Source organism: Pyxicephalus adspersus, chromosome 10 (assembly GCF_032062135.1).
Source record: "Pyxicephalus adspersus chromosome 10, UCB_Pads_2.0, whole genome shotgun sequence".
In the NCBI taxonomy this organism is placed as follows: Eukaryota; Metazoa; Chordata; class Amphibia; order Anura; family Pyxicephalidae; genus Pyxicephalus; species Pyxicephalus adspersus.
Genome location: NC_092867.1, coordinates 9175759 through 9203701, shown reverse-complemented (window position 1 = coordinate 9203701; position 27943 = coordinate 9175759). Strand labels below are relative to the sequence as shown.

The 27943-nt window shown below is 37.0% G+C and overlaps 1 protein-coding gene across 1 annotated transcript in view; it reads left to right on the top strand.

The window, feature by feature from the left end:
* The window catches only part of SLIT1 (slit guidance ligand 1), a gene marked incomplete in the record, with an annotated part of 198620 nt that overhangs the window by 18033 nt on the left and 152644 nt on the right, over positions 1 to 27943 (top strand). The window contains 1 exon segment of the mRNA XM_072424825.1: positions 13940 to 14011. Coding sequence (XP_072280926.1) covers positions 13940 to 14011 — 72 coding nt within the window.

The following is a 27943-nucleotide window of genomic DNA, read 5'->3' as shown; positions in this document are numbered from 1 at the left end:
CTGCAGCAGGCTTTCTTTAAAAGACCAGCAATTGTTTGGTATTACCAATGGTTTCCGATTGTAGATTTACTAAAATGAATATGGAACTTAAAGCAAAACATAGATGCTAATTGAATAATAATGGGATTGTATTTTTCTTTTCAATGATTCTTTAGTTTTACATCTAGAAGAATGTGATTGTGTGTCCAATAAAGACTATCCTTCTAGGATAAATACTGACAAGTCCTTTTGTATTAAAACACAGAGAAGTAAGAGGGTATCTTCTGACCAAGAAGGGTTTAGAAATTTAGCGAGGGATTGGTTGGCATCTAAAAGAAGTAACTATTGTTATATTTAATAGGCAGCCTTATTTCAAGTTTAAGAAGACCTATTGCCCATATGTTTACTTGCCCTTTTCAGCAAAGAAGCATTCTACTTTTAGGGAAATTATTTTTTAACCTTTAAAGTGGAATTAAACCCCTGACACTCACCAGTTCCCTTGCCAGGGTGTTTCCATCTTCTTCTTTTATCACTTCTTGTAGACCAGTGGTCACCAACCTTTACGGACCACTAAACTTACAGGCTGCGCACCGCACATGCACCTGGAGCCGTCTGTTACTCAAAGGGGAAGAAACTTCGCCCCAGAGTAATGTCATGATGCCAGAACCTGCCCACCACCCTGAGGCTGTAATCCGTATGGGAGACATAGTCTGCAGCCAGGGGGCTCACTTGCCAGGGCCGCGGACCTCCAAACTTTTCTTATGGACCACCATTTGCCGACCTTTGCCGCAGACGATTTTCAGAAATCTTGATTGGCTGGGATGACACAATTCCTGCATCGGCACCTAGCAGTTAATTTGTGCCTGGCAAGGACAAGGGAAGCCAGAATTGTTATATGTTCACACCAAATACATTGGTGTGTTATAATAATCAAATGTCAACACCAAAGGGCATACAAATAACAATCTGTTCAACGTACAAATAGTGGTATGAAAGCCTTCAAGACAATAAAACAACATACCAGGAAAATACAGCTCTTGGCCAATCTGGGTTTATAACAAAGTGACTTCTCTTTTCAAAATAGTGGTTACAAGTACAAATGGGTAGCCTAGTAGCTAGACCAGCAGCAGTAAAAACTTAAAAGGCATTCTAACGTTTTTTTATTAATCAGTCCAAAACTGCAAAAAGAGACATTTTAAATCTAGCTGTTAGAATTGAGTAACTTTCTGCCTTGGGTACAGAGACTTTATTTGCAGACATGTTCCTTGTGTTTATGCCATGTGATAACATCAAATTTGCAGTTTCTATGATAGAAAACAGTGGCAGGGTTGTATAGTAGACATTTTTCACAAAAGATAACAGCTACTGTAAATTACATTGTAGCTTTTACTTTGGTTGTGTGGTAGCTTTTGTGAATATTGCACAGCAGAAACACATATTCCCAGTGTTTAAATTTCTAATTCTTTGCAGCAAGGTGACTCAGTGGTTAGAACTCTGGCCTTTGCAGCGCTATGTCCTAGGTTCAAATCACGGCCAGGACACTATCTGCATGGAGTTTGCAGGTTCTCCCTGTGTTTGGGTGGGTTTCCTATGGGTTCTCCAGTTTCCTCCCACATTCCAAAAACATCCAGTTAGGTAAATTGGCTTCCCCCCAAAATTGATCCTTAACTGTATTAAAAATCACCTAAGGTTACATAAAGACATAACATATGACTATGGTAGGGACATTAGTTTGTGAGACCCATTGAATGACTATGGACATTGTAAAGCGCTGCATGATATGTTGGTGCTATATAAGTACTGGATAATAATGTGCCAATACACATTAGTGGCATTTATGAACTCCAAAGTAAACTCACCCTGCAACATTTTGTGATTATAAAATGCTTATAAAGTTGCATTTATGATTCCAAGAAAATAGTGCAAGCCTTTATGGTTGCTTAAGCTTAGTTTTCATTTATTTGGTCACATTAGTGTTTCAGCATAGATATGCATAGTACAGTGGGCTGTCATGCGTTGTGACAGGGCAGCTCACTTATTTGAATGGACTGTCTAAGGCATGACAGGGCATTTAATAACATGAATTTTTTCCTTGTAAAATTGCAAAAACTAGGTCCTTTGTGTCAACAAATGTCACCCAGGTACGGTGTTCTTGCTGACGTGTGCGGTACCAAAGCACAAGAGTGTGAGTGGGGCCTTAGTGATGTTTTTATTCTTTTACCTTTTCTTTCCCTTTCACTGTCTCCTCCAACCATTTAAAAAAAGTCAGTCTAAACCAGGCCTTATGAATTTATACACATTATATTAGCAGTGTTGTTATGAAAGTTTAATGAGGAAAGTAATAACAAATGTTTTATTAGTAGACATCGCGCGGAAAGTCCTACTTGTAGATACAAATCCTTGCACCGCTGCATTCTCTTAATGGGAATTCATGCATTCGAATAAAATCTCATACATTATCAGCATATGTCCTCATAAATTGTAAAAGGCCTCCACTGTTCAGGATGAGAATTCATTTTTATTTTCCTTGTCCGTGACTCCTAATCTCTCTTGGGCCCTTGGACCTTGACAGGTACAAAACAAGCCACAGCAGGCTCATTCAATACATCTGATAGAAATCTGTGTGCCAGATGGAGCTTTTTCTGTCTAATCTATAGAAATATAGCTGAAGGCTCATATATCATGTAACCAGTGCGTATCAGATTATGCATGATGCCAATAAGGAATAATTATGATGTAGCTGCTTGAAAAGGAGTGCTTGGGATGAATCCAATTAGAATAGGAAAACAAAATTTGTTTGTGTATAGTCCATATTCTTCTTTGTGGCAGTTGGTCTAGCACAGCTGGTATGTGAAATTGGGTTGTTGCATGGTATGCCATTGGCATTTAGGGAGGGCGCTGCCAGTTGTTTCATCCTTTGTCTGACAATGACTTTGTCCTGCTGCTAGCCAGGTGACATTCCCATAATTAAACTAGGCAGGGCTGCCAACTAATTAATTGTAGACATAATGCACATACATTATACAGGTTCGATGGGTAATTAGATTTAGTTAGTGTCTTAGCAGCATTTAATCAACCATAAAACCTTTATATTAATATATTTAAAATAATAATAATGTGCTTGCTTGCTGGTAGCCATTGACATTGCTGTGGCTTAAAGCATTATTTATACTGGCAACTTTGTATTGGTTGGCTCAGTGGTTATCACTCTTGTGACCTTTGCGTTACTTAGGTCCCAGGTTCAACTCTCGCCCAGAACACTGCATGCATGGAGTTTGTATGACCCCCCATGTTTGCATGGGTTTCTTCCTACATTCCAAAAACATGCAGTTAGGTCAGTTGGCTTCCCACCAAAAAATTGAATTTTCTAGATTGTGGTAATGACATATATCTATGGCACAGACATTAGATTGTGAGCCCTTTTAAGGGACAATTAATTACATGACTATGGACTTTGTAAAACATTGTAGAATATGTCAGCGCTATATAAATACAAGTTAATAAAAAAATGTGCAAACTGTGATGCTGCAGCTGAATACTTGGTGACAATATCTAAAACTCTTGCAAAGGAATTTATTTTGTAACAAAAAGTTTGGTTACTAAAAAAAGAAGTAGGTAGTGTTCCTCTTTATTTTATTTTTATTATAAGATTTAGTATCCTTGCAGTTCTGAAAATTGATGTGCATTAGTGATCCATAAGATGAAGAGCAGGAAGTTGTAGCAAGCCATGGGAATTTATCTTAGACCTGGGTGCTGTCAAGTCAGATCGGTTGACGTTGATTACTTTGCACATCAATAATTCTCTTTACAGTGTTTCATTTAAAAAAAAGTGATTTGGAGTACTGGGTGTATAGACATCTAAGTAGGATTTATTATTTTCAAAGGAAACACTGTTGCTGATTTCCATGTCATATAGAATTGTATTTATTGTGTCATATGTGACGTGTCTGTTATATGCATCAATAGTGTATTACAAAAAGAAAATTTTGAACATTTTTATACAGTTAAAAGACCAATAAATAATTCTAAATTCAAGAAAAAGATATAATTTAGTTACTAATGGTTTGATCTTTTTGCATCTATAGAAACATATCCGTTGATCCTTCCAACCTATTGGGCCTGATTTTTAAAACCTTTCCAGGACTAGAGAAAATACATTACCCTATGTAAACCTGGGTGATCCAGCAGACTTGGAATGGATTTCTTAAGAATAATGTGCTATTGGTTGGAAAATGTTTTCGATCACAGACCAAATCCATTCCAAGTTTGCTGGATCACCCAGGTTCACCTATGATAGTGTAAGATCTCTTTAATAAATCAGGCCCATTCTCCCCTTGCAATTTTCTGTGTACTGTCCTGAAAGCTCAAAGAATGTTATCAGCATTTCCCCGCTTTGTCCTGTGAATCATGAAGCATTCCAAGCTATGTAATGAAGGAGGTATTTGTAGTCCAAATCAGCAAAGATCGATCAAGGGTGACAATGCTGCACCTCTATAGATATGGGACAGTATGATAAGTGTGCATTGTCACCCTAAGGCATGTGGTATGCTACTGGCAGAATCATCAGGTGAAAATATTGTGAAAAAGAAAACTAATGTAGCAAGCACATACAAGGACTGGTAAGCGGTATTATTTAACATTTTGTTTTGTGGTCTAGATTTCCTTTTGATTCAGTTAAAACACAGTCACCACCCTAGAGTTTCAGTTCTTAAGCTCCCTGTCTAGCATGGCAGCTGTAAATGCTGTGTACAGTTGCTTGGTTTTCTACAGCTGGAGCCCCTAAGGGAGGTATGGGAAGGTAGTGATAGGATTAGTGTATTAAGCTCTTTGTCTGCCAGGATCTATAACACTCAGAAGGTGATAGAAAAAGAAAAGCTTTTGGCATGTCTGTGTAATATCTTTCACGTCGACTGCCCATCATCACAATGGTATACATGAAAACCTCGCCCTCTATTTTTTTCCTCAGCTCAAAACATAAAGGCAAGTCATGGAAACCTGATTCTCGGCTATTTCTTTACCCTTCGCAAAACATATTGCAGAGAAAGGAGACCCATTACCGGTACATATGAGTTGGTTGCTGTCATGGCTTCAGTCCTTTGCTACTCCTATAAATGTTACAACACAATTATTGTTTTTTTTTTTCTCTTTTGAAACCTAAAAAAGAGAGGATGTTTTTTGTAGGCTTTTTTAATTTAGTTTTTTATTATTTGCCTAGATTCGAACATTCAAAATAAATAAGGGTAAATGCATTGCCTAGTAATAATCTGAGTTTGTAGTTTAATTAACTTTTATTACGTAAGAGATTCAATTTATTTATAAATGAGTGCACTATTTGTACTGAAATGGATTTTGTTTTAGATGCGTCTGTGCATGTTTTTTCATTACTATGTTTAAATATAGTTTGGTTTATAAAATGACTACTTTTAGATTGTAAGCTCTTCGGGGCAGGGTCCTCCCCTCCTCCTGTGTCTCCGTCTTTCACTTGCAACTCCTACTCAGTGTACAGTGCTGAGTAATATGTTAGCTCTATATAAATCCTCATTTTTCCAACCAATACACAACATACATCTACAATATTTTTCTTTTCCATGGCCCATGGTGGGTAAACCTCAGGACAGATGGGATTTCTTGGTGAAATGTTCTCTATTGTATGTGCATAGGACATGTAGTTTTCCTTGATATTAACCGATGTCTCCAATTCTGACATTTAAGTACATTTAAAAATGGTTCTTTGATTTGGAATTGAGACTGGTAAGCTATTTTATTTACCTGAGAGTCAATGTGTACTCGTCCTTTAGTAGGCTTTTAATCCTTCTAGTTTGTCCTATCTGGAAGACCAAATTCTGCCCATTTGTTATAGTTATCCCCAGGGATAAGCAGTGACAGCAACATCTTCCTTTGTCACTCATCTCATCCCCCTTTTCCTTTCTATTCACTTGAACAAGAGCCTTTCAACCCAGTTGAGCATGTATGTTCATGATACTATGGGGTAATAGCGGTGCCTCAGGGTAACTGGTTTTTGCATGCACTTTTAGCTACCCTTAGAAATCTATAGACATTGTTGCTTCACATCCAGCTGTCCTCCATTTAGAGGGCCTTTCATCTGACCTTTATGTGTCTGCTTACTCCTCAAATGTTGTTTTTTATGTGGTTAGTTTAAACGTGTTTGCACATAAGTATGCTATTTAATAAAAGTATTTCTATTGCGCTGTAACATGAATGCTAATATAACTGCAGTATAGTCAGTGGAAAAGCACCAGTAGGTTTGACTCCCCTTTTTTGTTCTTTACTTCTCCATGTGATTTCTGTTAAAAAAAAAAATGGTGTCCTTTGCTTAATATTTTTCTCTTTTAGTCCCTCTTTTTCGTATGTCTGCATGCTGGGAAAGCTTGTCTTTACTGTATATTCTATATATCAGGGATTGTATGAAATTGCAAATTGACCGTTCCTGGTTTTGGCTTTTGTTCATAGCATGAGCTTGACATCAGTTTGAAATTATTCAGAATCTATTGACAGTTGCAGCTTACTTGCAGTTGACCGTCTACTGACTTTCATTTGACCTTCCTTATGGGGGTTTTGCATTCCCAAAGACTTGTCTGAGATTGTAGGTTCTAACATTTGGACAATCATAAATATCTATCCCATGCCCCCCCTATGTATCCCATGAGTACCTCACGTACCCTCTATCTACAGAATAATAGAGTATATTGATAATGTAAGCGGCCTTTTGTTGTGCTTCTGAGAACTTCACTGTAACAGCTGAAAACTTTTGTATATAAAACAGTTTTTTAAAGTCTACAGTGCTCAACCCAGAAATTTTTTTAAGCCGGGTGGGAAGAAATTTTAGGTGGGTGGCACCCCCTGTATTGTGACCCAACTCTTTGGTAACCACCCTAAAACAGCCGGGTGGGTGCTGAAAAGTGCCGGGTGGTGCACCCAGCTAAAAGTGCCTGGGGAGAACACTGGTCTAGTATTGCACCAAGTCTCTACATATCAGCAGCTAATCTAAGTTAAATCAACATATTTTTTGTAAACAATTTTTAATGAGTATGGGTTGACATTCATATTTTTAACCTATTGTAAAATCAATTTAGGTTTTTGTGCACAGGTAGTCAGAAAAACATTGAAGCTGCCAATTGTAACTTAATATTATTCAGTAATGTATAGTGCTGACACTAGCTGTCCCTCTATGGAGCTTACAATCCAACGTCCCTACCAGTCATATGTCTTTAGTAAAGTCAAAGGTCAATTTTGGGGGGAATCCAATTAACCTAACTTAAAAAAATTTAAGTTATTAAGTTGTGGTTTTTAGCCTGTTCAGGGCATTCAGTGTCATTGTGTTCTTAGCATCCATAGCTGCCCGATCTTACCTTCTACCTTACTTACCTGCATGGGCAAAACACAAGTGCACTTTAGTATGTTGTTGTTGCATGTCAATCATTCACTCACTTTGGATCCTCGCTGAGCTGTAGAAAGCAAATATATTCTCTGAAGCCTTAATAGTCCGCTTCCCTTTAATGGAAAGTTGCCCATTCCTGGCAGCTTTCAGCACTGACTAATGGACATTCAGGCCCTGGAAAGTCACCAGTGATCAGGTTTCAGGGGTCAAGATATTAGTGTAAGAGGTGATGGTGACAGTTTAACTCAACCACAGTAAATGATATGGCACTATTAACATTTGGCATCCTGTACTTTATTTACCAACAACCTGATGAAAGGTCACAGCCAAGGTGAGGATTGACATTCTCCGTTTTGTAAAAAGTCTACCTCAGAGCCATGCTTTTAAAATAAAAAAGATAAGTGACACTTCAAAATGACGTAGATTAAAATCTGGGCATTCTTTGGCAGTGAGCTGAAGATGGTATTACAGTAATATTAAAAATAAATGTTTGGCTGCCAGATATTCAGGTAATTTCATAATGATAGAAAGGTTTAGGTTTGTTTTTTAAAAAAAGTTTCCCTTATGACTTCCAGCACGCAAGTTATTATAATAAAATACCTCAGATCATACATTGTCCCATTTTATATCTACATGGTCCTAATATCCATCTAGAAATTGCTGTCAATGTTTCCAAGATGTAGATAATTCTTAAAGAAAAACATCAGTCCCTATGCACAGTTAAGGAAAAGGTAGAGGTAGTCTTGTGTAGTCTTGGACTTTCTATAGAGTAGTTATTGAAATATGGCTGGCCAACATTAACATCGGCTTGTTAAAATCAACCTGTGTTGCACATGCAGTGGCCAAAAAGATGGAAAACCTACCTCAAAAAGTTATACTTTTTGGTCTAAAATTCAGGAATCTTTGGAATCCGGGAAATGTATTAATTTGTCAGATTACACAGCAGTCATCTACAGACCACGCCCCATGATTAGGTGCAGATGTGTAAAATGCATCAAGGAGCTTTGTAGCTGACTATTGAATGATCTGATTGAGCAATAAACCTACTGGATTTTGAAGATATCTGAGTGTTGGAAAATTTGTGTTACTTAAGTGTGCTTTTGGCATGCAAAGCTGATTAATGGAAGTGGTGCAAGTTGTGGAACAAAACAGCAAGAAGCATCACAAAAAGTCATGTGCCTTTATGGAGGAGAGGAGAGCTGCTGAACTGGTGACTTTATGAGTGAATGGCTCTGGAATATAGCAATTGGGGATTTTTTCTTATTATTATTAAGTGCTGGAGGTTGCCTGTTGTACTTTTTGCTCATGCTAAATTTGGTTCTTACAATACTTTTTGTAGGATCTTGATGGCTAAATAGGATTTCTGTATTTATAATTAATAACTATATAGTGCCAATATATTTACGTAACACTTAACAAAGGCCAGAGTCATATTACTAACTGTCCCTCAAAGAGGCTCAAAATCCAATGTCCCTACCAAAGTCATATGTCATTACCACAGGTCAATTTCGGGGGTAGCCAATTAACCTATTTGCATGTTTATTGGAATGTGGAAGGAAACCCAGGAGTACCCAGGGAAAACCAATGCAAACTCCATGCAGATAGTGTCCTGGCAGAGATTCCAACCTGGGACCTAGTCCTGCAATGGCAGGAGTGTTAACCACTGCAGTGTCAATCAGGAGATAAAATATATTTTGGAGTTGAAGAACTTTGAGCGCTCCTGAAGGGTAATAGCGATTATTTTGGCCACAGAGGTAGGCAGTATCCCAGGTAGCAGTGAGGGCCACAGATGCAAGGGAAAAGGAATTTATACCTGACAGCCCATACTTGAGGTAGAACAGTGGCTGGTATCAATTCTGTTGCCTAGCTGAAACCTAGCCAGACATAGAAAGTTTAGATGATTGGGGCCACTAGAAAGCAATAGTGAATGCCCCAAAAGTTCAGAAAAATATTGTCCAGGTTGCTGGGAAAAGGAATCCTGCTTTGCTGTGCCTGAGCTCTGAAGACAGTAGGTAGTTTGGCTAAGTTTATTTTCTCTGTGCAAAAAAATTTGAATTCCTTTATCTACAAATGTACAGATCTTTTTGAGAATTGCTTTGCACAAAAGACTACTCAAAATATTTTGATTGCATAAAATTCTCTGTACCATAGGTGACCAGAACTAATAATAGAGTAAAACACATACAATAAGACACAAACAATTTGTAATTGCTAATAGTAATAAGTATGTGCTTTCACTTTAGTATATTCAGTTGCTATAGACTTCACATTGTTGCATTGCTGTGAATTTAGCCCAATATATTTCAGATGTGAGATTTATTTGATTAATACATATATGCATAATTTTCTTTTCTGCTGACATGGTGGTAAGTTTGTTTTGGGGAATACAGTCTGTAATATGCCTCTGGTGGATATGACCCTTTCGTCTTCCAAGGCATGTGTTCGAGCCACTTTGTAATTGATAGGCTTAGGGGAAAGGAAGTAGCTGCACTTGTGCTCTGTTCAGACTCTTTTCTTTGCTTTCTATCTCCCAACCTCATGACTGCTGAGCAGCATCTGCTACTAACACATAGAACAGGCTCTCTTTGCTTCCTCTGAGGCCGCAAATGAAAGCTGATCTATGCTTTTAGTCATTGCTACTGCCACTTATTAACTGGGATATATTTCCCTTTCTCTTTAGCTGCAATAGACTTAGTGACACTAATAGGAAGAGCAGCAGAATTACATTACACTGATACATAGCTGTGCACATCTCAAATATCGAGCCTCGGGGCAATCTGCAGCCAAATAGTTTTAAAAATAAATAGTTTGTGATTTAAAAGGTATTTTCTTCTATATTTCCTTTTTTCTACAACCATTGTATTTCAGAAAAAACGGGTCATTTTATTCTTCCCAATAAAAATATATCATAGCCTTACACATCATATTTTCCTTTTCTACAGTTATCATGATGTTTTTCCAGTCTTAACCTGCTATTTAAGTGTATCCCTAGCCAAATGTTTTTTTTTTAGTTTTGGATAGAGCAGAGAATGGTTAGATTCCTTTTGTGCAGTTTCTAACTTGATGGGTAGATGTTCCATTTACTTCCTGCCCTAGAGACACAACACAAAGTGTAAGGAAATCCCTGTGACGAGAGGAAAGATGCTCTGTTGGACAGATGTCTCCAGAACAGATGTCATCATTGGAAGATTTACCTTCACCTACTGTTCTGGTGACAACTGTAACAATTTGGATTCCCTTTCACTTTCTGTTCCCGTGACGTGGGGTTACTAGAACATATGGGGTCAGTCTTCCCAGCCTTGATCTAACCTGTAAAGGAAATGTAACGGACACTAACTCTTCCCTTGTCTACCCAAAACTAAAAAGAAATGTTTTTTGTAAGATTAGATTTAAAGATTCTGTTTGTCTTAGGAAGTTTTTATTTCCGAGCAGTGTCCTCTCCTCCTTTGTCACTGTCTGTTTGTCATTTGCAAACCCTATTTAATGTACAGCGCTTCGTAATATGTTGCAATAAAAATCCTGTTTTTTATTATTAATAATAATAATAATAATAATATCTGGTGTATGTTCTATGAAAATTTAAAATTCACCTTAATATTAGGACTTTGGCAATATTCTGAATTTAAAAGGACGCATACCATGGGAGATAATTACCGGCTTTCTTCTGAAAATAAAAGCCAGGTAAGTTAACTTTTTTCAGGAGGAGGTTGCTAATGGATGTTGAAATGATTTACCTGCAGTCAATACTTGAGTAACTTGAAAAGATATGCAATGCCTCATCTACATACTTATTCTGGTGTCCAATTTAAAAAAAAATGTAGGTCAGATAATCACTATTGCAGCCACAAATGTAGATTTTTTAAACTTCTTTTATTAGTATTACACATCCAGTTTGTTCACAACAGCAGTTTAGGGTCATTTATCTCCATGTTTTTGGACGTGTGGGGACCCAGAGTGCCTGGAGGAAACAAGACAAGTTTTTCTTTAAAACAACTCAGTAATGTTCAGAAAGTTAGGGATGAAGTACAAGATGACAAAATCTGACTCCATCCAGTGCGACATCTGCCAAGGTAAAAGTAAATGGGTCTAATTCTCAGGTTTTAAAATTTTTCTTCATTTAAGAGAGATTGAGGGATTGGCATGATACCCCTCTTGTTTCAGCAAAAAACAATTTTTCAGGGTAGGGGGATCTTGCTAATGTCGGTCTAAGTATAATAAAATGTAAAGCCTGTTTATTGTACAGAGCTGCGTAATATGTTGGTGCTTTATGAGCACAGAATAATGGTAATAATAATCAAGCATATATCATAATAATCAATTTTTGGTGGACTGGCACTTTATGATTTACCCTTATAGTTAGGTATAGTGACAATAATGCCTGGCTTTGTATATATTGTATATACCTTTGTATATACCTGTCTGATCCCTGTTTATCCAGCAAATTCATTTAAAGTACTACAGATGAGATGCATAGGCTATTGTGTCTGTACTTGGCACAAAATGAAAACATTTGTTCTACATATATAAGTGCCTTATGGCATTTTCTTTAGAACCAATTTTATGAGCAGCTAATTAATTTCTGGATGCTTATGAAAGGAAATGCAGTTTACTATTTTTGTCTGATTTCTTGAAACCAGCTGAACATTCACAAACAAGTGATGTAAGAGAGCTTTCGGGGAAAAGACCTCAATTAAATGAGTCCTAGAATTTGTGGTTTACTGATCAAAACACTTTTAATTTCATGTGATAGGTATTTGTTTAAGGAGTGTGTCTGGAGAGTCTTTTTAATAGGGTCTGTTTTGTGGATACTTGTCATAAATTAGATTTAAATATTTTACTTAAAGCAAAAGTTTTTGTCCTGCTTTTTGTATCTTGCAGAGCAGAATAAAGAAGATCTATATTCTAACTAAATCACATTCTAAAAGACTGCATTTTAACCTATTTATTTTTTTATTCTCATTAAATATTAGATAAAATATCATTTGTTTGTGGTTCTAGCCTTTTCCAGCCATTTCCTGTCTACATACACTTGCATTGGCTGTGCAACTTTTGTTAGTCAGGATCATCTTGCTGATACAGCCAAAGTTTAGAGCAGTGTTTCTTAACCAGGTTCACACAGAACCTTAGGATCTCTCCAGAGGATGCTAGGGGTTCTTTGAGAAATGTATTCCAAGTTTGTTACCACTGACACCAATGAATCATTTTGGTATCTGTAAGGGTGGCGTTCTTTCCACTGGCCAACATTGTAAGAGCTACTCTTCCCATTGACCTCAAGGCCAGTACCAGCACCATAACCATAACCTGTTTTTTTTATTTTAGCGGTTACCCCATAATAAAAAAATGTTGATAAAGGTTTGTTTGGAGGCAGAGCTGCTCAGATCCTAATGCAATGATTTAGGTATCCTGCTGGTGACTTTGTCCAACTCTCCTTGTAGTATTCCAGTGAACAAAGACATGATAGAAAGCACGCCAAGATAAATTTTAAAAGTTTTGTTTATTCTGAAAACTTGACACATATAGGAACAAGTAAAGTCACAAGTCTATTACAGTAAAAAAATAGATATTTCCAGTTTATTTCTGAACCTCTGAAGTGCTTGTTTTTCCTACATGTTGGTGGGTGAAGAGGTCAAATAGAGCTATGTCTCATCTGTCTACCTACCAGAAGGCTTGGCAACGAATCATAATTTTATAGTTCACACACATGTATTCATTTCTGGTAATTGTTCTAGCATTAGATGTAATGGGCCCAATTTATTAAAGCTATCCAAGGCTGGAGGGAATATACTTTCATCAGTGAAGCTGGGTGATCCAGCATTTGAAAACATTTGCTAACAAATAGCAAATGACTTTTAGGAAATCCATTCCAGGTTTGCTGGGATCACCCAGCTTCACAGATGAAAGTGTATTCTCTCCAACCTTGGAGAGCTTTATTAAATCTGAGCCAATAGGTTTGCAAAGGTTCAAGGTAATGGCTCGAGATTTGCAGACTTTGGGATCCTCATGCTTATGTATTTGCTTTTTTCATTGTTTAAAAAGAGCATGGTATAAGCTAGATTTTTCCTTAAACTAAAGATTGTAACTGATTCTGTCAAAACAATATGGTTAACATCTTCCAAGTAACCGAGACACTGTAATTGCAGTCCAAGTGCATATGAAATGAGAAGACTATTGCCTGTAACATCTATATTCCCAACATAGTTTCTGTTTATAAATTAAAGATGTCATTGACATATACAAGCAATTTAGACACCACCACAGTGAAAGAGAAATAAAACCAGCTTGAAAAGTAATCCTTTGAGTGCCTTTGGGTCTTCTTGTTGTAGAATATAAACAACTAAACATGACTGCAGGTGTATGTAATGGATACAGCAATGACTGTAACCAAGAGAGGAAGGATGTTTGTGCCTTAAGGGTTTACACTGTGTGAGTCGATATGAAATTCGCCTTACATTTACATCTCGTCCCTTGGTATGCTAATGCTATGTATGTTTGCAGAGTAGTATAAAGTAAAATGTAATTTTAAAACATTTCTTTCTTACTTTTCCTGGTTTATTTTTTTAGACGCCTCAACCGCAACCAGCTACACACACTGCCAGAACTTTTGTTCCAGAACAACCAGGCACTCTCCAGGCTGTGAGTACCAATAAGAAATACCTTATGTATAAATATATGTATATATGTATAAAAATATGTTCAGTCTCTTTATGTGTAAAGCTACGTACATATGCTAGATTGTTGTTCATCATGATCATTCATCCCAGGTGAAAAACTAGCATGTGTACAGTGGTCCCCTGATGTATTTGTCCTGGTGGATCGATTAACGACCAAGCAATGATGGGTGCTGTATTTTCATATATTGCAATGCCATTTATTTGCCTTCCAATATCTATACCATGGAACAGAGCTGGTTGTACAGCCCTTGTTATTTCTCCTGTCACAGGAAATGATCAGGAAAGATTGTTTCCAGTGATAGAAATCTGACATCTGTATAGGGCTTAAGACATAGCTGGGTGGTCTTATAGGATAATGGTCAACAGGATTCATAGTTGCTGTGCGGCTTCACTAAGTTTTGATTTTATTCTGACAATTTTTTGCTCTTATACCACAGTTAAATACAGTATCTCAATTGTATTGTGGGTCAGGTATATTCCTAACTTTATGCCCATACACACGTTTGAAACTAACTTGCCTTTACTGGTATACTAGGGATTTGCAGAAATTTAGAACGTACAAATGTTTTTCTAAAACTTATCAGTGATTGTCCTCAGAAAAAATCAGAATGTTGAGGACATTAGAAAGCAAAGTTTGAGATTTAGCCTGATCATTAGTAAAAATACGATCCAGTGTCATGTTAAAAGCACTTCCGTAGCTGCTATTTTTTGTGTGTGTATATTCAGGCAGTTGTAAGGACTTCATTTTTGCTTAGTATGTTTCTCTTGCAGACCTCAGGCTAGGAAAGGTAAGAACAAGACAAGGAGCCTATGAGTTGTGTGGTACAATATGTACTAACAAGAGACATGTCAACAGGAGTGACAGAAGTGCATTTATAGGCTGGAAAAAACAAGACTTAAAATTGCCTAACTTCTGCAGAGAAAAATTAGGTCTCTGCCCTGCCAGATGGGGAAAAAGCTTGGTAAATCTCATGGCTGGATTGACAGAAATTGTTGATTTGAACAAGCCAGAGATGGTTTACCTCCTGAGACATTACGGCTTTCTATGATCAATATTCAATGTTACCCCCTAAGTGTCCCGGAGATTGCATTCCAAAGGGTATTTCACAGCAAGCTGGAGGTAAAAGTCTTCAAGTTTTAGACTTGCATAAAAATGGCTCCACTCTAAACTATTACAAAACAAATGTTGCATTAATATGATATTATATTTATTGACCCACTGAATTGCATTGCACCAAAATTAAATTTTAATGTTGTTTAGAATTGCCCCACAAGCATACAGTTAACAATGTTTCCATCATCAGTCTCTTCTTATCCTCTGCTTATTCGGTGCCCAGATCTATCTGGAGATGTAATTCTTTCTTTGGCAAGCCATATAGATGTAGTTCAGATCTCCTCTGACACATAACCACATGGGCTGTATAGTATGTTTAGCGATTTGTTGAAGGGCAAATCTTTGGACCCCTCCCACATTGTTTCCTGTCCATTATTCTCCTCGACTCTGGGCTGCTCAATGGAGGCCGGCTCTTTAGAAAACACAGGGCTGTGCTGTCACTTTCTGCCTGTTTTGATCTCTCCTAAATACCATAATTAATCCAATTGCAACATGAAAAACAACAGCGAAAGAATGTTAAATCTGGTTCAATCCGCCCTCTAAGCTGACATCCGTAGTAAATAAGACACATTTGCATGTATTTATCATGTAACGTGGTATGAAAGAACTGCCAGCTCCCAGCAGCAGAGCTTATGTCCTGCCATGTGGGGAAGTCCAAGTCCTTCTGCATACCAGTCATTTGTAATTATCTTCTATTTCTTCCCAAATGGACTTGTTTTTGATTTCTGTCCCTCTGTTGGAAGAACTTATACATACCAAATATTGCTGTTTGTGTACCCAATCCAAATGTTATATGTAGTGTTGAAATTGTAACTTTTTTTCTTAATCATCAAAACTGTCCATAAGCGAAATTGTAATGCTTGTTTATTTTGTGATCCTGTTTAAATACAACCCTGTCATGAGAGAGATATGTAGGCTATCAATGCCTTACCTCCTTAAATATATACTGGTAGCAGGGACGACAGTGATAACTGACTTGAAAAGTTCAAATTGCTCGTGGTTCCAGGAACCCCTAGCAACCTCTCGAGGAACCCTTGGGTTACTGATGTCTAGTGATTGAATGGACAATATTTTTAGTGATATCAGTTGTGTCTAGGGATTGGTTAGACCGCATTCTCAGCAATGTCTCTGGTATCTACAAATTAGATAGAATGTACTTGCAGTGATGTCACTGATGTCTAGTAAATGGAGTGTATTCTATTGATGACTCTGTTCTCTAGTGAATAAATCAACACGTTTTCAGTAGTTGGTCTTTGCTGAATGGATATGCTGTAGTCTGAGGATATACTATATACTTGCTGGTTGTGTTGCAGGTGTATTTAAATGGACGAGTGATGGTCCTAGTGAATTGAACCATTTATAACAGTTACATACTATACTACACTATACTATACTATACTATACTACTAGTAGTTATTTTAACTGCCTTTAGTACTGGGTATACTATATTATACTTTACTATACTAAACTATAGTACTAGTAGGTATTTTACCTGCCTTTAGCACTGGATATACTATACTATACTATACAATACTATACTATACTATAGTACTAGTAGTTATTTTACCTGCCTTTAGTACTGGGTATACTAAACTATACTACTAGTAGTTTTTTTACCTGCCTTTAGTACTAGGTATACTATACTTTACTATACTATACTCCTAGTAGTTATTTTAACTGCCTTTAGTACCGAGTATACTATTTCTTAGTTACCTGATATCAGCTGAATATGTATTTATCACTTTAGGTTATTACACAAAGTATGCTCATATATGAGAATGAACTCGCACCCTTCAGACTAGTAGTAGCATAGGTATGATTAAGACAGCATGTCTGCTTATACCTGATGATTATTTAGAGTAGGGGTTCTTAACCTGGGGTATCCATATTCCTTGGGGGTATGGGAACCAAATGCTGGGGGTATGGGATCTGAGGGTACTGGTGTTTATTTTATGTAATGTATTAATTTATACATAGGTAGTACGTGAATGGAACGCTATAGAATCTTTGAGATCATTCAATGCTTAGGATTTTATTCCATGTTCTCGTCCTTGCTATCCATATCTAAAGTACAGTAAATTCATACTATTGAAATATTTAGAAGTCATACTGGCAACTAATATAAGAAATGCAGTGCTCAACCCAGAATTTTTTTCAAGCAGGGTGGGAGGAAATTTTAGGTGGGTGGCAGCCCCTGTATTGTGAACAAACTCTTTGGTAACCACCCAAAAACAGCCGGGTGGGTGCTAAAAAGTACCTGGGGAGAACCCTGAAATGGTGATCATTATTTCGATAATCAAGTAAAGGGGGTAGGGACCATATTGGACAATCCATTGGGGGTCTTGAGTCATCAAAAGGTTAAGAACCCCTGGTATAGAGAATCGCTAATATTTTGGGCCATGCAAAATCAATGTTTTGTTTTCCACTTATCTTTAAAACTGAAATTGTATCTTTTTTTTAGTTTTTTCCTTGGTGATCCTGTCAATATCATAATAACTGACCTAGGGTGACAATACATCAAGCTGCTTGCTTCGGATTTGGACTGCAGAGCACCTTCCCTCTCCCAATCGTGCCATCGTTAAGTGAGGTGAACTGAACATGGCGCTTGAGATTTCCATGCTGTAAGGACCAGCTCAAACCACTATCTGGATTTCTAGCAGATATAACAAAACCCTGTCAACTGTATAGTTAAGAGACCAAAAGAAAGCAAATAAGGAAGAGTTAATTGTTAGGTTTTACATACACTTTAATGCATCTGCATACCGTATATACTTTTAAGGAATCATTATGATGGTGGTTACCATAGCAAATCCAAGTGCAATTCTATTCGTTATTCCTATTGTCTTTGTTATAATATTTGTCTTGTTTTCAGCTGACTGAGCCGGGTCCTTGCTGTGTTCCCTAAAAGGCTCAATCGAAGGGAACAGCTGTGGCACCAGACAGCAAAGTCCCAACTCTCTGCCCCCCTAGAGCTCTCTGCGAAGGGGGATCTCTCAGTCTTCCATTATACACTGCTGTGGCCTGCGTCCCGCTGGGTATAATTAATGGTTTGCCCTTCCTGGTATACTGGTCTGTCTACTTGAAGTGCACAAATGGGATCAAACATACTTGGGAGAAAGAGGCATTTTAGGAAATTATGTTTGGATTATTAATCATGCTTGTGGCTAGCTAGGATTCATTGTGTGTGTTTATTCACCACCATATTAAGAAATGCATTTTTGCCCTGTCTTGTTACTTGCTTTACTCGTCGAGGGAGGTTATCATCAGAAAATAAATGGGCTGTTTTATTGGCGAACAAAGAGTTAGGCAGTGCTGAATATTTTATAAACCACTTGCATGTTGTTTTAATGCTCTGTAACCGTTTTCATATTAGAAGCTGAAGTGCTGTGCAAAATTATATTAAACCGTCACTTATACCCTGCTATTGTTTTATGCTGAATCAAAAAACACTTATGTGGTCATATATCTTAATGTATGCTGGTGGTGGTATAAAGTCTATATAAGAAAGGCTAATTACTCCGTGTCGGAGAGCGTAAGAACAAAATTAACGATCAGGCCCATTCCTAAAACAACATAATTTGCAAAAAAACGTTGCAATTGCTATATCCAAAGGAATATTTTGAAAATTAATGCCCAGATAATGCTGTATTGATTACCTTGTTTACTAACCTTTGAATGAGTGCCTGACTTTAAGATTTTTTTTTGCTACTTTTTATATTCAAGATGGTTTTAATGCTGAAAGAAGAGGTAGACTCGTAATGTGGAAATAAGAAAACAGTCAATCTATTCTTGAGCCCAACTGTTTCAAAACAGTTTTGTATTATGATCAGATTAAAGCACAATCTGTATATATTTTGGAAAGGAGGAAACATGCCCCCCATATCTGGAACACATGGCTTGTTTCCTTGGGGAAATGTGTACATTATTGCAATGCATGGCAAGACGCAGCACATCTGTCAGTGCACTGGATTGCCATCATGGTTAATGGCACGGCATACTCACCTTGCCAAAATGCAACATCTTCAATGTACTGCCATGTGGTGTGCTTTGAAAAATGCAGCATGTGCTACATTTCTCAGTTGCCTTGGGCAACCCATTTATTTGAAAACCAAAAGCAATACATGGCAACACACACAGCAACATTTGTGCGTTTTTCACACCGCACGCATATAGTAAAAATAATGCCTAAAATAGTAAGGTGGGCCATTTACAAAGACACCAACATTTTTCCCCAAAGTATCTTTTGTATCACATTTTTTATTATACCTAGGATTAAAAAATAATTAATAACTATGATTTTTTAAATGTTATCAGCCTGTAAAAAAAAAAAAAACCCTGATCAATAGCACAAGCAACATTTTGACTAAATAGGTCACTTTAGTGACCCAATATGATATATAGCCCAGTCCAAGGTTTTAGGTTTATGCTAACCCATAGAGCTGTGGGACTCATTTGCCATGCATTCCATTTTATTTTAAAATATATATAAAATAACAATTTACATTTTTATTTTAAATATAATAATAATATGTAAGTAACCAAAAACATTATTGCTCTTATCATTTTGTGTTCTAGCATCTGCATTTTTTTAAACTTCAGATAGCTTTTTCTATAGACTTTAGAGGACTAGTATAGTTTGACCACTCACAGGGCAAGCTCTGTACAAGCACAGATGGTAATGTTTTAACTCATTGCAGTAACACTGTTGGACTGAAAGTGATTAGCAAGTGCTAGGCTTTCTTACAAGGCCAACATATTTTGAAATTGCATTGTCATATGCTAACTCTGCATAGATATTTTTTTAAATAACAATTTATTTTTTTAAAACAAATAATTATTTTGGCTTCAGGCATCAAAAAGAGAAATGGCTACAGCTGTCAGCATAAAAAACAGTGTCCTAAAATGATCCTTTTATCATTGTTTTTGCCTAACTTGTCCAAACTACAAATCATTTGACAGAACAGAGACTGAGTAACATAATAGTGCACATTGCCCAAAGGCACGCAGGAGTCACAGTGACGTGGGAAAAATGAAAAATTTTAGCTACTTTACATTCATAATACAGAGCAAACATACTAAAATGTTTCTTTTGTACAAATTTATCAGATAGCAAATCATTTTTGTTATTATCATTTTATAGGGTTATTTTATAGGTATTTATAAAGCGTTAACATATTAAACAGTGCTGTATATTAAATAGGGGTTGCAAATGACAGACAGATACAAACCGTGACACAGGAGGAAGAGAGGACCCTGGCCCGAAGAGCTTACTATCTAGGACGTGGGAGAAGTATCACACAATAGGAGGGAAAAAGAATAAACATTATTATTTTCCCCTTTCTTTTGATGTAGGCATATTTTCTGTAAGTAGGATGTTGGGTCAAAACCTAATTGTTAATGGATGTAGTTTTTGAGGTGTTGTTTATCTTTGTTTGCTGTGTTGTATTGTCGTTTTGTTTTTTATTTCATTTGTAAATTTCTACGACCTCTAGGAACAATCTGTATCTGTACCACTGAGGTGGTCATGGTAGTTGAATGACCAGTGAACTAACATCTGCTTTACGATAGATGGGTAGTATTCTCTGCAGTTATTTTAATGAGAGGGAATGGGAAGATCAGTAAAAGAGTCACTAAATGGTACTGCTAAGTATGCAGCTTGTACAAGTAATGGGTGAATGTGATGAATCTCCGTATATAAATTTACTGCTGAAATTACTGCTGTAACACATGTTTCTAATGTTGTTCACATTAACCTGATTCCATTATTCTCATAACTTAAAAAAAACACAATATATTATGTTTAAAGCTTAATTCCAGGCAGATAGTTAAACTCGGTTTTAGGTATTGTTTAAAATGTAATTGAAAGAAACTAGCATACATATATGCATATCCTCATATAAACCCATATACAACAGAGGGTTTATGTAAATGTATATTGGCCCTGCTTCAAATGATGTCTGTTACTCTGTAGACTGTTCCGTAATGTGCCTTGTGTTTCTAGTGCTGACCTTGTTAAATAAAGGTCTTATAAATAATATTATTAAAAAATACGGAGAGGATGGGTCAGTATATTCTGAGCCAGTTCGGGACCTACTGCTTTCTTAGGATCCCCCTATGCTTCTTTATAGTGTAGTCACTTCAAGTTCTTGACCATCCTATATTACTTTATCCAGTGCCTAATATTTTTTATTAATTATGCTGTTTAGAAAACAGGCTGAGAAGTAATATATGTATATGGCTATTTCAACTCATCTGTTTGCTTGGAATTTGACTTTAAAATATTGAGAGAGCTTTACAAAATAGGAGTCCTTAGTTTTCTCATGACATGTTGCTCTCTGTTCAACGAATTTCTGTGCATCGATTTTGCAAAATTTTTGCATCACTAAACTTTAACTTCTAACAAAGGTGATTGTTCTGTGATTTATAGGCCTCCGCTCCCGGTTCTATCCATAATGGGGACTGCAGAAAGAACCATTTGTTAGGGGAGCTGCTGCCATACAATACACTAAATGTTCATAATACTGAAATACATCTAAGGCAGAACTTCCAGAACCTCCCCTTACAACTTCTTTAGCAATGCCGATTTGATTTGATTTAATTTGTTAAATACCAGCTAAAATATTGTTGGTATAACAGGAAGAGAGGGAAATTCTCCTCACTGGAGGCAAAGAACGCAATCAAAAACCATACAGAATTTAAACCTCTTCTACCCTGTCCAAAATCTAAACAAAAAGTTATGATTTGAAGTCCACTTTAACTTTAAGCAAATACCAGGTACAAGGTTTTCTGCCTTTGCTTTCCCAAACAGAAGGGCAGTTGAACATTTATCTATTTGTGCTGCCCTGTACTTTACTATGGAAAGCTAATAAAAATGGAGATATGGGTGATTAGATTAACTACATTACAAGAATAATGTTTTTTATTTTATTCATATTAGAATTAAGTGTTTTAATTAGCAGCTGTAAATAAATTATACTTTATTATAAATGTTTATTTAAGGTCCAGACATAGTCCAGAGCTTTTGATTTGGACTAATTACTTAGCAAAAGCAACATTTATTTAAAGAAAGTAAATTTATTTTCCTAAATGTTATAAATATTTTACCAACTCTGTGGTAAGCCAAATTTGTCTTCTACTTCTTGAATTTATTGTAGCATACGGAACTACGTTGCTTCAACACAGAGCTCTCTCCTCTTTTGCTTTCAATGTAGACAAGTTGGTGGACTGTGTGTGTAGCTGATGATACTCTCTTTAAATGGATGGGGAGAAGGTGAGAGTTTGTAGTGCAAAGGAAGCGCATCATTAATGTTGCTTCCTCTGGTTTTGTCTGAGGGATAAGGAGACAAGAAAAGTGATGAAATGATTTGAAGCCACCATAGAAGAGCCTGGCGTCTGAGGAGGTTGTTCCCATGGTAACTCAAAGAGCTTAATTTGGATTCTCGACACCGGCCAGTGACTTTGTGGTGATTAGTTGGCTTGCCCTAGGGAATTTGCCTGTTTTTATTCTGTAGTTTTGTTTTTCTTTGGTTTGTTTTTTTTTTCACATTGATGAGGAAGTGATATTGTGTGAAGCACAAAAAGGCTGCTGATGGAGTAAACGGTTACCCTGCAACTGAATAATAATAAGACATACATCAGCTCATCTTATGAATTAACAAGAACCTTATCTGTGGAAATTTTGCCTCAAAGTAAGCAGAAGGCTTAGTACAACATATCAACTTATAGGCTACCTGTAGTTGAACTTTCCACCATTATTCACTTTCTATACATTTTTTCGTTTTATATTTATACGTTTTTCACCGTGTTTGTGAGTGCAGATAACCATCTTTGTAGAAGAGGATACATTTTCTTCTTTATATCAAGGCTCCCTAACAACTATTGATCTGATAATTGGTAAAGAGTTTATTCCAGCATCATCCAGAAAGGTTTAGAGAACACAGATCCTCTGAATTAATAAAGAAATAGTAAGGTAATGCTTGCAGGTACACTTTGTCCCAAAGGGATCTATTGACCCTCTATTCAGTTCTCAAGCAGGACAGGGGTCATTGCTATCCTACTCGGCCCAGTGAAGTTTGGCAATCAAATTCCATGAGTCCATTCACATTCATTCTGCCTAACTTTTGCCCCCAGGATATTTCCAATTCTTCTATTCTAGCAATATTTTGAGATTACAGTAGATCCCCTTAATGATCTACTTTGACATGTGATCTTCTGTGTATCAGAAGATAATTTTTGTGCCATTTTGTCCCAAGTGGAATTGGGATAACCTGAAATTTGCCTTTTCACCACTGGACATTAGCTTAATGGGATTCCAGTAATCCCTCCAGGCTCTGGTTTGGTTCTATTGCAAAGGGCGATTTACCTTTCAGCTGTGCAGTTCCATGCTGCTTTACAATGTGTTTTCTACTGTGCTCGGGCCTACTCCCTATAAGGTCTGTTTTACATGTAGAGGCGAGTTTTGTGGAATAAGCCTTGGAAGGATCCTTCTTTGTGACCAGAATCTCTAATTTTAGATGTGGACCTACATGAGGGTCAGGCTCAGGTATGACTGTTGACTTCTGTTCTTTCAACTTCCATATCTGAACTTGCTTAGGATAGGATTTTTTCTTATACAGATTTTTTTTCACCCACATCCACCTACAGTGGTGATCCTTTTATATTGAGTATACTCATTTTTGTATGTCAAATTTCCCTTTTTTGGGTTACACATGGCCAACAGACAGATTGGTGGATGCGCCTGGACCCATCTCCATTAGGCATTGGTTGTCCACTTTTTATAGTCTAGCTATGTTGGTAAAGCAGCCTTGCGTGCTAGTTTTGAGCATGAAGTGCTACTGGTGGTGGCCGAGTGTTCTCCCTCTGTTTTCTGTTTTTACACTATTGTTGCACACCTTCTGTAAGCATTACTTTGGGGATCTCCAAAGGCTTATGATCTAAAAATGAGAGCTGTGTCCTTTGATTACTGAAAGAGAACATTTGATTTTTAGAGAACAGCTCCAGCCCCCATGTCTATGTTGGCTGCTCTCAAGTATAATTGGGCACAACTCCCTATATCCGGTCCAATATGCCTTGATGCCTGCTCTATTATAGTAACAAGTCTAGGTCTATGAGCATGGAGATGAGAAAAAGGTGTAGATTTCTTTTCCTCACCAAAGGAGCGTAGGGGGTGCTATGGGCGATCACCATACCCTGTCATTTTGCTCTGATTTGGTAAAGTGAAAATGTCATTTAAGTGACTTCTCAGTTGTAGCCTTTCAGTCTGTGCTCCATGCTACCTAATTATAGCTAGTGATGGTTGAGCAGGTCACATCACGGGGGAGAATAGGATTGTGTACATCTACCCTTTGCTAAATAAGCAGTGAAAACAGTAGTGGAATAAAGGGAATTTCTTTCTTTAATATAGATAATCTCTACAATATCTACTTCCAGATAAAAAGCTATGCAGTGGGTCATGCAATAAATTGCATTGTATTTATGTGTTGGTTCCATTAGGCCAGACACGCAGAAGATTTAGACATTTCAATTCAATAAAAAATAACGCTTTGCTTGCTTGGTTTCAAGAAGAAAAAACCAATGCTTTTTTTAGTAGTTCTACATAATATCTAACCGATCAAGAAATGTATATTTTGGAAAGGTTTTTTCATTTACTGATCTGGTTTACAGGTTTGCCAAAGACAATAATTGGAATTTAAGCTCTATCTTTAAATCCACTGTAATTTGTGCTGTTATTTTTTAAAAATACCAACATAATTATTTAATCTACCAAAAAAAGTTCACAATTACAGAACTCTACATACCAAGGATATAGTAAACCCAAATGCAATTGTTATACATCTGATGATTCATACGTGGGTTAAGCATTTTGTAAATTGTTGCACTTATTATGCACAAGATTTTATGAATGATCGGTGTTCCTGGCTACATTTTTGGTTTGCTTTTGCTTATTTGGTGGTCTGCTTTTTGTTTTGTTTTTTAATTGCTGATATTGGATGCCTGTCTGTGCATAATTAGACAGCTTTCCTATAGGGTGATGTTCTTCCTCTGCTCTGCTTGCTAAATGAGGGGTACATAAGTCATTAACTTGATTCTTGGATTTAAACAAGGGCCTGAGCTGATATTTCAGTAAAGCGTTACTGATGAATAGCTGACCCTTTGACCTCATCTCGAGCAAGGTTTAATTAAACTGTCAGCACTGGACAGACAGACAAAAGGGGCAGGGTTTTGTCCAGGCCGCAAGGACATTGTCCTGAATAAAATGAAGAACTGTTAAAAATTGATCACTCTTTCTTACAAAGAAAATGACAAAGGATTGGAGGTGACCTCAGCTCCTTCTAGTTCCATAGCTTTCAATTCCGTCTAAGTAAACTACATGGTTTTTCTCCCAGTGGTCTTTTCAGCTGTCTAAGAAAGCTGTTTTTTTTCCTTCAATAAAAACTTCAATTATCTAATAGCCATAAATCCTGTATTAGGGGATGGCAACCAGTAATAGGAATTCCAGTTTAAATCATCTTATGTTTTTGAATTAAAATATTTTTACACCTTGTGATTGATGTAGTGTATGGTTAATGAAGTATGACACTGGGCAGGCCTGTGCAAATCCTATGGTGAATTGAAAGAACTGGGATGGGGACAGCCAGAAAGAAAAGAAAGGAAACATTATCAGGTTGGTGGGGGTGATAGATTAGATACAGACAAGAAGGTGCAGAGGAGAAAAGGTCCATCATGCTGGAAGTGACTCAGTAACAGAAACAAAAAAATGACAATTAATCTAAAGTATACTTAATTTACAGACTACATTTTTCTCAGAGTTGATGATTTAGCTGATCGCTTCAAAAAACAGTATTTATTGTCTTGAATATATTTTGTTCCTCTAAGATCTTGTAGATCCTGTGGGTTTTCTGGGGTAGCCATCTCCAGCTGTTAGTTGTATGAATGGTTTTCTGTCCATCAGAGAGCAGTACATTACAACATTTGGAATCTCATTCTTTTGGAATTTTCTTTCTTTGTCTATCTACTATTACCCTGTAAATCAGTATTTCCCAACCGGGATTCTGTGGAACCCTAGGGTTCCTTCCAAGGTTGCTAGGGGTTCCTTGAGGAATCTATACCTCTCGGTTCAGTTTAACTGACACCAATTCTCTTTTTGGCTATTGTTATGAGTGGCATTCTTCCTACTAACCACCTGGCTAATATATTGTAAGCTGTGGATATAGTAATTATAATGGGTTGCCTATGATATGAAAATTATTTCAAGGGTACTTTAAATTTAAGAAAGGTAGCTGTAGATTTTTTTTTTTTTTTTTTATCGAAGGAACAAAATTGTACATTTCCCCACTGCAGATACACGTCAAATGTATGTTCTAGTCTTACATACTTCTCTAGTTCAATTTTCCTGTTTTTCAGATGTGGTTTAGCGTCTTGCATTCCTGTTGGTAAATGCAAACTAAACAATTCCTCAAGCCCAGGGGATAGCAGCTAATTTGTATGAGACCACCACATCAGGGAAAAATCCGTCAAATTCTAAAAATGTCTGTGTTTTTTTTTTCTTTGTTACCCTCAAGATATTTTTTTGCAAGAAAAGATGTGGCTATAAAAAGAGATTTCTATCCAGTAGGGTTAGCTGCATGATAAGTACGTGAACGAAAATGAAATATTTCACAAGTGAGACAATTGTTTGTGTAACAAGATTTGATCTTTTTTTTTTAATAAAGACTATAGGGCTAGGTACACACGAGCAATAATTGTCGTTAGAAACCGAAGGATTAACAACCGATTAACGAATATTCATGATGTTTTTGAACGATCGTACTGTGCACAATTCTGTACATGCTGAAATCATACGATGGTTCAATTATAATCCTCCAATAATTTACACACACTAGATACGATCGTTTGAATGATGCAGGAAGTGACATGGAAAGGAGAAAGTGTATCACAGAACAATCCACGATCACTGAACGACCGTACACACAATAGATTACGAACAATCGGCGCCCAATCTGATTGACCGGGACGGTCGTTCGTTTCCAGCGACATTCCTCGTTCATCTGCGTCGTTGTTCACTTTTTATGTTATTATTATTATTATTATTATTGTTATTATTTTTATTGTTAACAAATGTTATGTTAACAAATATCTGGCGATTGGTCGTTAGTCGTTCGTTTCCATTGCACATGTGTACATAGCCCACGATGGAGCAAAGTGGAACTGTTAAATAGCAATAATGAGATATTACTCCACAATGAGTGTAGAGGACATTTTTCAGAGACTCATTTGCTGTCTACCAATAAGAATATTGGCCTTTTCAGACGGTCGGTGACCTGTAGCGGTCTGAACTGTTGTCCCAGCATCTCACATTCAAGTGAATGGGAGCAGCTGGGACCCTTTTTTTTTTGCATGCAGCAGATTTCAGCACAGTTTGCAAAAATAACATGTTGCTTTTGTCTGCTGTGGTTGTAGTCCAAATATGTGCACTGCAGTCACGTGCAAATCTGCTTGCCCATGGTGACGTTTGCCTCTCCTGGCCACACAGCAGTAGATGTTGTGTGTCTGGGAGAAGTCAGCCATACGATATGTCACAGCATGTCTAAAATTATCCTAAGAGTTCCAGTAGTAACGACTAGTCATTGCTGCCATTGCTTCATGTGCAGGGGTCAGGTCTTGTATCTCTCCCCTTTATTTTTCTGCAGGTAGCATGTGGAGGCTGAACCTGCTAGGTCATACTCACAGCTCTGTTTTCTGTACGGACTATGTGTGGCACAGTGTTTATGTCACTGGTAT